The 14098-nt window shown below is 39.3% G+C and overlaps 1 protein-coding gene across 2 annotated transcripts in view; it reads left to right on the top strand.

Annotated features, from left to right (window-relative positions):
• The window catches only part of AK4 (adenylate kinase 4), a 73230-nt gene that overhangs the window by 23752 nt on the left and 35380 nt on the right, over nt 1-14098 (top strand). The window contains exon 3 of one of the 2 annotated variants that reach the window (XM_004324251.4): nt 6980-7099. The exons of the other annotated variant lie outside the window; for it this stretch is intronic. Coding sequence (XP_004324299.1) covers nt 6980-7099 — 120 coding nt within the window. The remainder of the gene's footprint in view (nt 1-6979; nt 7100-14098) is intronic. 2 annotated transcript variants of the gene reach the window in all.

Genomic DNA, 14098 nt, shown 5'->3' with positions numbered 1-14098 from the left:
ATCTGTGTGTGTGGGGGGGGGGGCGGTCACATAATTGACCTGCTAGTGGGATGAGAAGGCTTAAGGGTATTCCTTGTGCTTAGATATTGGATCACCTTCTTTCTCAGTAATGCTAGCCCCTACCCTATCCAGAGTCATGGTTTCTGTCCATGCATATTTTTATCTTGGCTATTACAGAAACACACCCACGGCCAACATATTTCTGGACCCAGGGTACAAAATTAGACTAAGTGAATGCAAATATCCAGTCTGGCTAGAGAGGAAAAAAAGCAAAGAGGCCAAACAGAGCATTGGCCCTTATTCCCAGGCAGATTGTCACGCCCGAGTTCTGGTCCGGACGCCACTCCTCACATCTAGAATGGGCGTAATGATCAGCGCCTTAGCTGCCCATGAAGGCAGGGAGACTCTCAGTCTCTGGGGTCCCTGTCCTCACCTCAGAGGTAGAGTCTTGGTGGTGGAAAGGATCCTGCTGTGGTTTCAGGCGTACTGAGGAGCCAGCCCTCTAAGCCAAAAGCCAGGTACGGGAAATTGAAATTCCACCTCTGGGATGGCAGAGGAAGAGCCCACCTCCCTCGCGCAGATGAGGAAACTTGAGGCCGCGATAAGTGAAGGACATTGATGTGTTCAGTCCTGTGGGCAGAGACTTGGAGGCAAACTTCAGATCAAGACTCCAGATTCCCAGCCTGGTGGTAATTTATTGTAGCCTATTGGCTCTTTGCCTCATTATGAAGCCGTTAACAGTAGTTTTGAAAGGGTATTGTCCCTTGATAAAAATGCAGATATCACGAGCAAATAAACTGTATGATCTCACTTATGTGGAATCTAAAAAACACACAAAACAAAACAAAAAAACCTTGAGCTCATAGATATGGAGAACAGATTGGTGGTCAACAGATTGGTGGTCGCCAGAGGCGGGGGCTTTGGGGGATCAAAAGGTACAAACTTCAGTTATAAGAGTCCTGGGATGTCATGTGTAACATGGCGGCTATAATTAATAATACTGTATTACGTATTTGAATGTTGCTAAGAGAATATATCTTAAAAGTTCTCATCATAAGAAAAAACGTTTAGGGACTTCCCTGGCCATCCAGTGGTTAAGACTCCGTGCTTCCACTGCAGGGGGTGTGGGTTCGATCCATTCGTCAGGGAACTAAAATCCCACATGCTGTGTGGTGCAGCCGAAAGAAAAAAAAGAAGTTTGTAACTATGTATGATGACAGATGTTAACTAGACTGATGGTGGTGATCATTTCAAAATATATGTGAACATCAAATCATTATGTTGTAGGCCTGAAACCGATGTAATGTTATATGTGAGTCATATCTCGATAGAAAAAAAGAAATCACATTACAAATTCTTTCATTTTAATCTCAGAATTAGTGGTAAAGAGATAAACATTTGTACTTTACATAAATTTGGGCTCAAATCTAAAAAGAAAAAGAAATTTTTTTACTGTTAACATCCTTTTGATGTAGGGAGTAACTGATTATATAGATCACGGATTTAAATAATTTTTTGCTGCAATTTCCTTTGGTTAAAACACAAATAATAATTGACCCCATGATGAGCTAAATTTTTTACCCTGAGACTGAATGGCAGAGGAAAGGTTTTGAAGACAGGTGTAGTTCATGTGAAATCAGGAGAGAGATGTGGTCAGTGACCTGAACCTGTTGGGCATCTTAGTCTGATGATGTCCAAAGGAACAAAGAACAAATAGGATTAGTCTTTATAGTTTCAAGATTTTGCATTATTTTACAATAAATACGTTATAAATTTATCTCAGGTCCCTTCTTTTTAAATTTTATTTATTTTATTTTATTATTATTATAGTTTTTTTTGGCTGCTTTGGGTCTTCGTTGCGGCTCAGGGGCTTCTCTTTAGCTGCGGTGTGCGGGTGTTCTCTCTCTAGTTGCGGCACGTGGGCTCTGTAGTTTGTGGCACGCAGGCTCGCTTGTTGAGGCGTGCGAGCTCAGTAGTTGTGGTGCGTGGGCTTAGTGGCCCCGTGTCACGTGGGATCTTAGTTCCCCGACCAGGGATCGAACCTGCATCCCCTGCATTGGAAGGCAGATTCTTTACCACTGGACCACCAGGGAAGTCCCAGAGCATACACTTTTTTTTTTTTTTTTTTTTTTTTTTGCGGTACGCGGTTCTCTCAGTGTTGTGGCCTCTCCCGTTGCGGAGCGCAGGCTCAGCGGCCATGGCTCACGGGCCCAGCCGCTCCGCGGCATGTGGGATCCTCCCAGACCGGGGCACGAACCTGTGTCCCCTACATCGGCAGGCGGACTCTTAACCACTGTGCCACCAGGGAAGCCCCAAGAAGCCCATTTTGAGGTGATACTTAATCAGAGATCTGGATGCAATGAGAGCTTGACCCATGTGAAATTCTGGAGGACAGAGCGTTCCCTGCGGAGGAAAGAACAAATGCAAAGGTCCTGGCGAGGGCACATGCTTATGATCTTCAGGAAAGTGCAAGGAGGCTGTTGTGTCTGGAATAGGATGGGCAATGAGGAGAGAAGTAGGAGATGGGGTCAGAGAACTAGGGCCTAATCACACAGGGCCTTGGAGACCAAGGTGAGGACTTGGCTTATACTTTCAATGAGATGGGAAGTCATTGGAGGGTTATGATGGGCTTGCATTTTAAAAGGATCACTCTAGCTGCTGTACTTATTGCAAAGGAGCCATCTCGCATGCTACTGACAAGCCAGGTAAGCTAAGAATTGAGAATTGGCTGTTTAGGTAGTCTAATTATTTATTCTTTTGGTTGACTGATACGTGGAACACCCCAGAAGCAATCTTTTGATTTTGTAGATGGTCAATGATTGGTATGGGTAAAGGACCCACTTTGATCTTAGCTATGAGATGGTTTATCAGTCTGTTGGTTCTCTGACCAATTGTCTCCTCTTCAACCTATAAAGATTTCTAAATTAGGTTTTGGAGTGTATCTAGCTGCTGCCTTCCTTTGGCTCAGCTTTCTGAGAAGCCATGCGCTCCTGTTAACCACCAGGGTGGTCCAGGGCCATCGCTGCCCTTCTCTCTCCTCACAACGACATAGCCTGTTCTGCAGCATCCCCACAGCTTGCTCAAATTTGTTGACCAATTGTTACTGTTGCACTATTATGTTTTGATCAGTTGTCTTGGATATGAGAGACACTGTGGAAGTAGAATTTCAAAATCTTCATGTTCAGTTAGATACAAAAGAATGGGAAAAATCAAGAAAATCAAGACAACTGTGCTTAACCTTAGGTGACATCCCCTTATTCATGGGGAATAGGTTCCAAGGCCCCCAGTTGATGCCTGAAACTACAGAGAGTACTGAACCCTATATATATACATATATATATGTATATATATATATAGTATGTTTTTCTCTATACATACATACCTAGGATAAAGTAATTTCGATAAAGTAATTTTATGGTAAAGTAATTTATAAATTAGGTAAAGAAAGAGATTAACAACAATAATTAATAAAATAGAACAAATTACCAAAATGTTCATTGCAGCTCTATTTACAATAGCCCAGAGATGGAAACAACCTAAGTGCCCATCATTGGATGAATGGATAAAGAAGATGTGGCACATATATACAATGGAATATTACTCAGCCATAGAAAGAAATGAAATTGAGCTATTTGTAATGAGGTGGATAGACCTAGAGTCTGTCATACAGAGTGAAGTAAGTCAGAAAGAGAAAGACAAATACCGTATGCTAAGACATATATATGGAATTTAAGAAAAAAAAATGTCATGAAGAACCTAGGGGTAAGACAGGAATAAAGACACAGACCTACTAGAGAACGGACTTGAGGATATGGGGAAGGGGAAGGGTGAGCTGTGACAAAGCGAGAGAGAGGCATGGACATATATACACTACCAAACGTAAGGTAGATAGCTAGTGGGAAGCAGCCGCATAGCACAGGGAGATCAGCTTGGTGCTTTGTGGCCACCTGTGGGGGTGGGATAGGGAGGGTGGGAGGGAGGGAGACGCAAGAGGGAAAAGATATGGGAACATATGTATATGTATAACTGATTCACTTTGTTATAAAGCAGAAACTAACCCACCATTGTAAAGCAATTATACCCCAATAAAGATGTTAAAAAAATAAATAAATAAAAAATAAAATAGAACAATTATAACAATATACTGTACTAAAAGTTACGTGAATGTGGTCTCAGAGTATCTTATTGTACAAATTTAATGCATTTTTCATCTTAACTAAGCCCTTATCATGCACTGTGTTCATAACTTCCGCAGTTTGAGGTTCAGCAGCAAAACTGGCATGAATTTCTTTTTCCTTCTTCGCAATTTCACGGATAGATTTGTTCTTACCATATACCTTAGCAGCCTCAGCATACAATGTTTTTCGTTCCTCCTTAAGTCGAACTTTTACCTTTTCACTTAAACGAAGCACTTTACAGCTTCTCTTTAGCACACCCAAATGGCCAACATCACTCTTCTTGCACTTTGTGTCATTATTATGTAAAATATGGTCACTTGAAGGTACTGAGACAGTTGATCTGATAACCAAGACAGCTACTAAGTGACTAACAGGTGGGATACTCTGGACCAAGGGATGATTCACATCCCAGGCTGTATGGAGTAGGACGGCAAGAGATTTCATCATGCTGCTCGGAACGGCACCCGATTTAAAACTTACGAGTTCCTTATTTCTGGAATTTTCCATTTAATATTTTCAGACCGTGGTTGACCTTGGGTAACTTAATCCAAGAAAACTGCGGATAATGCAGGACTCCATTACTGAGGAGGCAGGAAACACTAGGTTAAGAGCAGAGTGGGAGGGGAATGTTGAGTTTGTACAGGATACGTGTCAGAGGTGTCAGTGGAAGCCATGTAGGAGAGTCAGGAGATAATCAGAGGCCTTAGACGTATCATTTTTGATACTGTTCTCCATTAAATTACTGAATTCAGATATATCCTAATACCATAAATCCTCCATCTGAAGGGACCTAAAACATGAATTAAGCCCAATCCCCAATCCAGTTTTCAAAATCTCTCTATAATATCCCTTCCTGGGCAGTCTCCATTCAAACATTTCCTTAGACAACTTTTCCTGTCCATTTATAATTCCTACTACTAGTCCTAATTCTAAGCCCTGAGGATTAAATAAATTAATGCCTTTTCCATGGGCCAAGTATCAGGTTATGGGTAAGTTGTTGTCATGGCCTTCTCTGGTTCTTCTCTTTTCCAAACAAGACAATTCCTACTCATTACTGTTTCCTCATGGGATATTTGGAGGCAGTTCACGTCTTGGTCTCTCACCTTGGAAGATGTGTATTTGTTGTTTATATGTACCTTAAAGTTTGGTGGATGAGACTAAGAACAGGGCTCTGGGGCTGGCCTGACCATTGCAGAGCAAACACCAAGCTTGTCAGTTACTCTGAGCGTTCTGTCTGACAGTGATTTTTCAGATATAAAACATATATACCTTACAGGTATTACTGAAGAGAACTGAAAGCATGCATTCACACAAAAACTTGTACACTGCAGCATTATTCAGAATATCCAAAGAGTGAAAAGAAATATGATATGTCCATACAATGGAATCATAATATTAAGCCATGAAAATGAATGAAGTACTGTAGGTGGTACAACATGGATGCATCTTGAAAACATTATGCTAAGTAAAGGAACCAGACACAAAAAACCACATAGTGTGCTTCCATTTATGTGAAATGTGCAGAGTAGGCAAATCTATAGACAAAAAGTGGGTTAGTAGAAGCCAGGGCCTAGAGGGAGGAGGAAATGGGGAATGACTGCTAATAGGTACAAGGTTTCTTTCTGGGGTCATATAAATGTTCTGAAATTCGGTAGTGGTGATGGTTACACAACGCTGAGGAAGCATTAAAAAACCACTGAATTGTACACTTTAAGATGGTGAATGTTGTGGTGTGTGAATTATATCTCAGTAAAACTGTCATTAAAAAATATGGGTATTACCTCCTGTCTAAAGTTGAGGATCTTAGGAATCAATGAAATAACACGTGTAAGTGCCTGGGATAATATGTACTCTCGGTTAAGATTGTTACTGTTGCGCTTAAGGAAAGTAATACTGCTTAGAGATCAGTAACTGCAACTTTTAGTCACTGTTACATTTGTCGAATATTACCTGTTAAATCGTATGCAGTCAACAAATCCTTGTTGAATGAATGTGTTTTGTTCACATTCATGTTTAGCCACATATATGTTCTGTTTCTTGCACGTTACCGAATCCACATCATTGGGCCTAATTTTGAGATCCTTGTCCAGTGATGGGAACTCTTCACCGCCCACGTTTCAGTGTTGAAGTCAGAGTTGGGAGTATAGGCTCAGTCTGGGGAAGGAAGGGCTCTGCCTTAAATTCTAGGTGAAGGTGGAGGCTAAATGATTCTTGAGCTTTCTAACCTAGTAATATAATTCTGCTATATGTTTTTATAAGAACTTAATTGGCCTGTCAAGAATGTGTTTCTTAATGGTTCATTATCAGATCCCTGGAGAGCAGAGGACTTCATCTTGGTTAAAAAAAGAAATTCAGTTCCTAGAAATTTAGCAGATTTAAACTGCTAATTTGTTCTCCTGAACCCAACTTACAATTTCCACATATAAGAAATTGTTATTTTAAATTATGATATGAGCATTTTTTTCTTTGAAAAAAATTTTAAAATTCACATCTTTTTATGAACTTGGCATTCCACTAATAACACTGCGTTGCTTCTACAACTGCGTCAGCAAGGTGCCATCTGCTTATCCTGAGGCTCATGAAAAGAAATAAACCGGTTGATGTTTGTGTCATCCAGCATTCTTTCTAGAAGAGCAGTGGAAAATTTTTCCTTTGGTCTCTAAGGAGTGGTTGTGCCTCTCAGCTTCCCCGTGCCATCAGGGAGGAATGAGAAAGAAGGCAAAACTGTCAGAAAAGAGTTTGTAAGTTTTTTTTTTTTTGAAGCTTCTTTTTTGAGAGTGTCTTTTTCCTGTCTTTAATAGAAGTTGGTGATATGGCAAAGCAGTACATAGAGAAAAGTCTTTTGGTTCCAGATCACGTGATCACACGCCTCATGCTGTCAGAGCTGGAGAACAGGCGCGGCCAGCACTGGCTACTGGATGGTGAGTTGAACGTGTGGGTCCGCTGGACCTCTGCCAATAGTGGGTCATTGTCTCCTTGCACACTCCCGTATTTCTTACAGGTTGCAAAATGCCCTTTTCCCCTAAACGTTCAGTCATCTATTTAGACATACTCCAGTTTGGCAACGTGATAGAAACCTCACGTGGTGAAACCTTTTAATTCCTCTGTCTGCAGACCACCATCCCTAGAGCCGTCAGCTTGAAGCAAACCTTCACTGAATTCCTGTTATTGTTCCAGTTTTGATCGTGCCTTTGTTTCCATGACTAAGTTGTCATAAGTATGACTCATCTTAAATCAGAGGTTCTTTCATTCAAAATAGGCCACATAAATTAAAAGCATTAGTTATCATTTTTTACCTGTCAGATTAAAAAAGATAGAAAATCTGAAAACCATAAGAGTATAGGAAGTAAGTATTCTTGAGAGGATAAAATGGGCAACCTTTGGAGGGCAGTTTAGCAGTCTTTATATTTTTTGATTCAGCAATTCCCTGCTTGATTTCTTGCCTAAAGATGTATGTTAAAGGATGCTTGTTTTCAGTGTTATTTGTAAATAGCAAGACACTGGTAACAACCTATCTATCTATCATAGGGTTGCCTTAAATTTTGGTATGTCCATTAACCAAATAATCTGTACCTCTGTGTTGATATGGATAGAGCTCTAAGGTAAACTGCTGAGTGAAAAAAGCTAGTTGCAGTGTAGTTAATATCATATACTATTATCTCCATAAAAATGGAGTGACAGTATAATATTACTATATATACTTACAAACACATACATACGCTGTCTTTGGAAGGTTATAAAAAACTGATACTAGTGGTTGGCTCTGGGTAAAGATTAGGGTTGGGAGAGAGATTTACCTTTCACTGTATATACTACCCATTCCTATTGTTTGATTTTTAATATTTAAATGATACATAGGCCTGATTTTTTTTAAAAAACTCAGACAAATATCATGTGATACCACTTATATGTAGGACTAAAAAAATGATACAAAATCAACTTACTTACAAAACAGAAATAGACCCACAGACATAGAAAACAAACTTATGGTTACCAAAGGGGATAGCAGTGGGGAGGAGATAAATTAGGAGTTTGGGATTAACATATACACACTACTATATGTAAAATACGTAAACAACGTGGACCTACTGTATAGCACAGAGAACTATATTCAATATCTTGTATTAACCTATAATGGAAAAGAATATGAAAAGTATATATATTCAATTATACATATAACTGAATCACTTTGCTGTATGCTTGAAACTAACACAACATTGTAAATTAACTATACTTCAATTTTATAAAAATGGTTAAAAAAAACTCAGTCACTCCTATGGTACTTAACCCAGGAAGATGCATACAGATGCTCACACACACAATACTGCACAGTTTTGTACTCGAGGAAGCTGGAATTAAGAATCATCTACTTTTAAGTGTTACCAGTATAAATCTTTTCATTTATTAAAGGGAAAAAATGGACTGGATGGATTATTTGTCTTACTCTTTAATAGCAGGATTCCTTGGCAATGAAAATAAGAACTTGATGAATATACTGCTTTCTAGGTACAGAAAGGGTAGTGAGATTTATATATAAGAAACTTCTTTCCATTGCAGAGTAGTTTTCCTTCAGTTCGCACAATGCACTTTTTCCTATCTCAGCAAGTTGCGACAGCTGAAACTTTGATGTTTGCCAGCCACAGAGAAGCCAGAGTGAATTGTCCTACATTTTAACTATCAGATTGCCTATATTTCTCCTAACGTCTGGAGCCGTAAATCGCCATAATGACCAACTTGTGGTAGAGTATTTATTCTATATTGGTGTTTCTCAAAGTGTATAGTGTGCAGTGTTAGTAATGGCTAGACAAAAAACAGACTTTGTAGTTAAATGTGTTTAGAAAATGTCAATTTAGGGCTTCCCTGGTGGCGCAGTGGTTGAGAGTCTGCCTGCCGATGCAGGGGACACGGGTTCGTGCCCCGGTCCGGGAAGATCCCACATGCCGCGGGGCAGCTGGGCCCGTGAGCCATGGCTGCTGAGCCTGCGCGTCCGGAGCCTGTGCTCTGCAACGGGAGAGGCCACAAGAGTGAGAGGCCCGCGTACCGCCAAAAAAAAAAAAAAAAAAAAAGAAAATGTCAATTTAAATGTTAAATGTTGCTTGAATTTACTGAGCACTTACTGTATGCCAGGTATTGTTCTGAACATTTGATATTTATTATCTCATTCAATTCCTACAATATCAAGGTAGAGACTGTTATTTCCATTTATTGATGAGAAAACAGAAGCAAAGGAAGGTTCACTTGCCTATCCAAAGTTAGTAAGTCCAAAGTTAACCAATTTCTTAGGACTTTAATGAACCTTTAATATGATAATGTGATTTAACTCTTCATAGAAGGAAATGTCACAAGGCGTTCTGAATGTATATGACCATAGAATCTCCTACCCTACCTATAACCTCTGGGATTTGTTCTATGGTCCATTCTTTGTGAACTATACTATTCAACATTTATTCTTCACTTTGGAGGTGTTCTGAAAAGTTGACTATAGAGTAGATCATATCTTTCTAGAATGCCTTCCATTAAAAAAAATCAGGACCTATGTTCTCATGGGACTGAGACTGAACTGAAAACTTTTGTCAAGAGAAAGGCTATAATGGCCTGTGGAAGGCATGTGTTTATCAGGCAGTAATGAATAAAGCTCCTACTGTGTGTTAGGCACTATCAGGTGCTGCTGATAAAATGACAAGACACTTTCTGTATTCTTACGGGACTTATATTACAGTAGGGGAGTCAGGTGTGTAAAAAATGGACAGTATAATAAAATCATATACATGTGGTACACTGAAGACACAAAGGAGAAAGTTGTCGGTTCTATTGGTGGGAGGCAGGAGTGGAACAACTTTATGGAAAAAGAGATGACTAGAGACATGTCCTGCAGGTTGACTAATGGGGGTTGGGAAGAAGGATTTTTTCAGCAGAGGCGCAATGTGAACTGGGTAAGAGAGGAATGACTTAGCCTAGTGTTTTCCTGGGCCTGCAAACAGAGAGACAGGGGAAATCCTGGGGTGATGGACTTTGATTCTATGCAGAGATGGTGGAACTGGAAATTTTTGGCTATAGGGACCACTGAAGAGTTAAAAAGGGGAATAACATAATCAGATGTATTTGTGTTTCAGAAAGACTATTCTGTTAGCAGCAGAGCTATTAGATGCTGGGGTAGGGGAGGAGGTGGTGACTAAAGCTGAGTAAGAGATTGTTGGCACAATTGGGCCAAGAGATGCTGAAGGCCTGAATTTAAGCACCAGCAGTGAGATGGCGAGGAGGCACCATTCCTGAAAGACTGCATTGAGGAGGAAGAATTGACAGGAGTGTGACTGATGTTAGGCACTGTAGCCCTGGGGTTTTCTTTGATCGCCTTCCCAGCTTTTGGAGTTTCTTGGCTGTCATCACCTTCCCTACACTTCTCCAGCTATGGTAATTTCTCCAGACTGAATATTTAACTCAAAAAAGTTAGGCTCCCACTACTTCTTCTTATGTGAGTGTTTGCCGGGACTGATAAACTTTAGCTCTGCCACCACCTAACAGTAATTTCTCTAGTTTAAATTCTTTAATTGTAAGGCTTCTCACCTTATAAAATAAACTTGTGTAGTTTTAAGTAAACTTAACTGTTTTAAAAAAGGATCATCTATGTTAAACTCCTTTGGGAAGGTGGTTAGTATAATAACCACTGATCCCAGTTAGAACCAGACTACCCCCTTTGAATCCCAGCTCTGCCATTGTCAGTGCCCTTGGGCAAGTTACCCATAGGTCTCTGCGTTGTTTTCCTCATGGAAAACAGAGATTACAAAAAGGATGAAGTAAGTGAATGTCCGGAAAGTGCTTATATTTGCCATATAGTAAGTGCTATATGAGATTTTGTGATTTGTTGTACATAAGGTCCAGGTCATGAATTTTTGTTTTTAGTTTACTACATGAAGTGTTAAGTTCAAAAATAGTTTAAAAATATTCAGCCACGTGAAGTTGGAAAAGTCAGCTTCAGATGTGAAATGTTTTATGTATCTTTTCACTGCTTTGTTTTGCTATGACTTCCTCTCGATGAGTAACTGAAGTTCTTTTACCTCATAGGCCTGTTTTTAGTAAAGGACGTCAGTCTCCTAACTGATTTAGTTTGTATCTTTCTAAACACATCTGGTCATGGTTTCGGTTGTGATTTTTCTTTAAAGCTCTGGAATAAATCCATTTGGCAAAGTGAGGACCATCAAGAATGCTAAGTTCTGTGTTCAGTTTGAAACTCCTTATGTTCCAGGGCACGTGTTCTGCGGAGGACGTGCCTATGGAGCGTGCTAAAGGTGATTGCATGTGGAAAGGTCAAGAAAAGAATTCTGGATGATAGATGACTCATCGTCTTGGTCCATATGGCTGTAAACAGGCATCCTGCAAATGGTGGGTGGAAACACGTAGCATGGATGCAAACCAAGGGGACGCCAGGGGTAGCAGTGGATGGGCTTGGTGAGTGCTCTGTGGTTTGGTCAGCTATGTCCTTGCTAAAAACAGTTCAGCACCGCCTTGCCTTCACAGTGTGCTTTTTAGTTGGATAAGAAACACTCCTTTATGTGTTAATATGTGTATATAAGTGTGGTTTTTCCCCTCTTTTTTTCTTTCTTTAATTTCTTTAGACGTTTAATGTGTGACAGCGGTTTTCTGAAAATAATTTTAATTTTTAAGACAAATATTCAACCAGAGGAATGTCATGCACAAGCCTTCTAATTTTGCTATGATGGTTTTGGGTTTTTTTTGTTTTTTAAAGAGGGTGTTTACTGCTTACTAGGTGATCTTAAGGTGAAGTAACTAGGGAACAATAACCAGCTCTTATAAATAACCAGCTCAAATACAAATTCTTCACTTTTTAAAAAGCAGCTGGCAGTGAGATGGGGCCCGTAGGGAGGTGTATTAGGTAGTAGATTTTTCTTTTGTTTCTAAACTTGGTTGCCGAAACCTGTGCATTTAAACAGTAACCTGCAAGTTCTCAGGCTCAGTCCCAATTTATCTCAAGATGTAACAGAATTGTCTGCCAGGTGACTTTAGGTGTCATCTAAATATTTAAATTTGTTGTCAAAGTTCGGTTTGACAGAAAGCAATCTTAAATTTTGGAATTATAAGTGGAATATAATTTAAGCCTTTTCACTGGAGATAAAGATAACTTTACAAGGAGAGTCATCATTCAGTCCATGGTTGTATATTCCATTTGATTCATTCTGAGCACTAGCTGGTGCCTTCTGTGGGTAATTCTGGGATTTATTTATTTATTTTTAGCACAAGTCAGAGCCACTTCAGGGTGTGCCGTGTTTGTATGTGTTTGTTTTCCCTGAGAGGTGAATGATCTCAGACCTAAGATATTCCGGGATACATGCTCATTCAGAGCCCTTGGTATCCAAGTAAAAGGTGGATGCTGGGAAACCAGACTACAGATGGTGGAGCTACAGTATCTTGTCCTGATTTTGCAAATGTGTTTTACCATACTGAACTGTACATAACTGCTCTGACCTTATCCCCTTCATATTTTTCTTTCTGAATCAGACCTCTGAATGGTTTTACATCCCACTGGGCAACATATGCCTACAGAAAAAAAAGCTGACAATCCCGTGTCTTCTGAATCACATCTTTTAAGAAATGCCAAGGGCAATTTTTTTTCTGTTGCCCTTGTGAATGTAGGGTATGTTTCAAAAATAAAATGTATAATAGGTTTGTTTGGAAGGTCACTGAAGATATTCTCTTTGGAAAAAAAGAATCAGGCTTTCTTCTCGTGTGTGTGTGCGTGCGTGCGTGTGCATGTGTGCATTTAAGAGGGTGATAGATTATTTTACTCATTTACCTTCAGATGTGTTTTTTTTTATTGAAGTATAGTTGATTTACAATTTCAGCTGTACAGTAACGTGACTCAGTTATACACATATAGACATTCTTTTTTTTATATTCTTTTCCATTATGGTTTATCACAGGGTATTTAATTTAGTTCTCTGTTATACAGTAAGAGTACCTTCAGATGTTTAGTCCTGAAAAATATTGTCAGATAACATTTGTATCTTCGATCACCGTTAAGGCAATATGTATACTGTCATACCTTGGACAGAAGGTTTGAAGCAATTGGAGTGACTGCTAAAGAATGGAGTGTCATAGACTTGATGGAAATTTATTGGGTACAGTGGCAGTGTTCATGCCTGCTAAGCATGGACTGAACAATTGTAATCTTTGGTGCCTCACCAGGCTCATCCTTCTTGACGCGCTCATATGTATAGGAATGAATATGAAAATGAAAAAGATATGTATATGTACAGACACCAATACAGATATTAGAACTTAGCATTTCAATAATAAACTGCTGAGAAATTTAACAGAATTTAACAGAATGTTAAGTCTTTGTGAGGGTCATCTTTGGTTTAAATCACAGTATAAGAACTTTTTTTTTTAGACTTTTTATTGTATATTGGAGTATAGTTGATTAACAATATGTTAGTTTCAGGTGTACAGCAGAGTGATTCAGTTATACATATAGATGTAGCTATTCTTTTTCAAATTCTTTTCCCATTTAGGTTATTACATGATATTGAGCAGAGTTCCTTGTGCTGTACAGTAGGTTCTTGTTGGTTATCCATTTAAAATATAGCAGTGTGTAGCCACAGCAATCAGAGAAGAAAAGGAAATAAAAGGAATCCATATCGGGAAAGAAGAAGTAAAGCTGTCACTGTTTGCAGATGACATCATACTATACATAGAGAATCCTAAAGATGCTACCAGAAAACTACTAGAGCTAATCAATGAATTTGGTAAAGTAGCAGGACACAAAATTAATGCACAGAAATCTCTGGCATTCCTATACACTAATGATGAAAAATCTGAAAGTGAAATCAAGAAAACACTCCCATTTACCATTGCAACACAAAGAATAAAATATCTAGGAATAAACCTACCTAAGGAGACAAAAG

This window comes from Tursiops truncatus, chromosome 1 (assembly GCF_011762595.2).
Source record: "Tursiops truncatus isolate mTurTru1 chromosome 1, mTurTru1.mat.Y, whole genome shotgun sequence".
Classification (NCBI taxonomy): Eukaryota; Metazoa; Chordata; class Mammalia; order Artiodactyla; family Delphinidae; genus Tursiops; species Tursiops truncatus.
The sequence above is the reverse complement of the archived record's forward strand: the minus strand, read 5'-3'. Positions and strand labels throughout refer to the sequence as shown.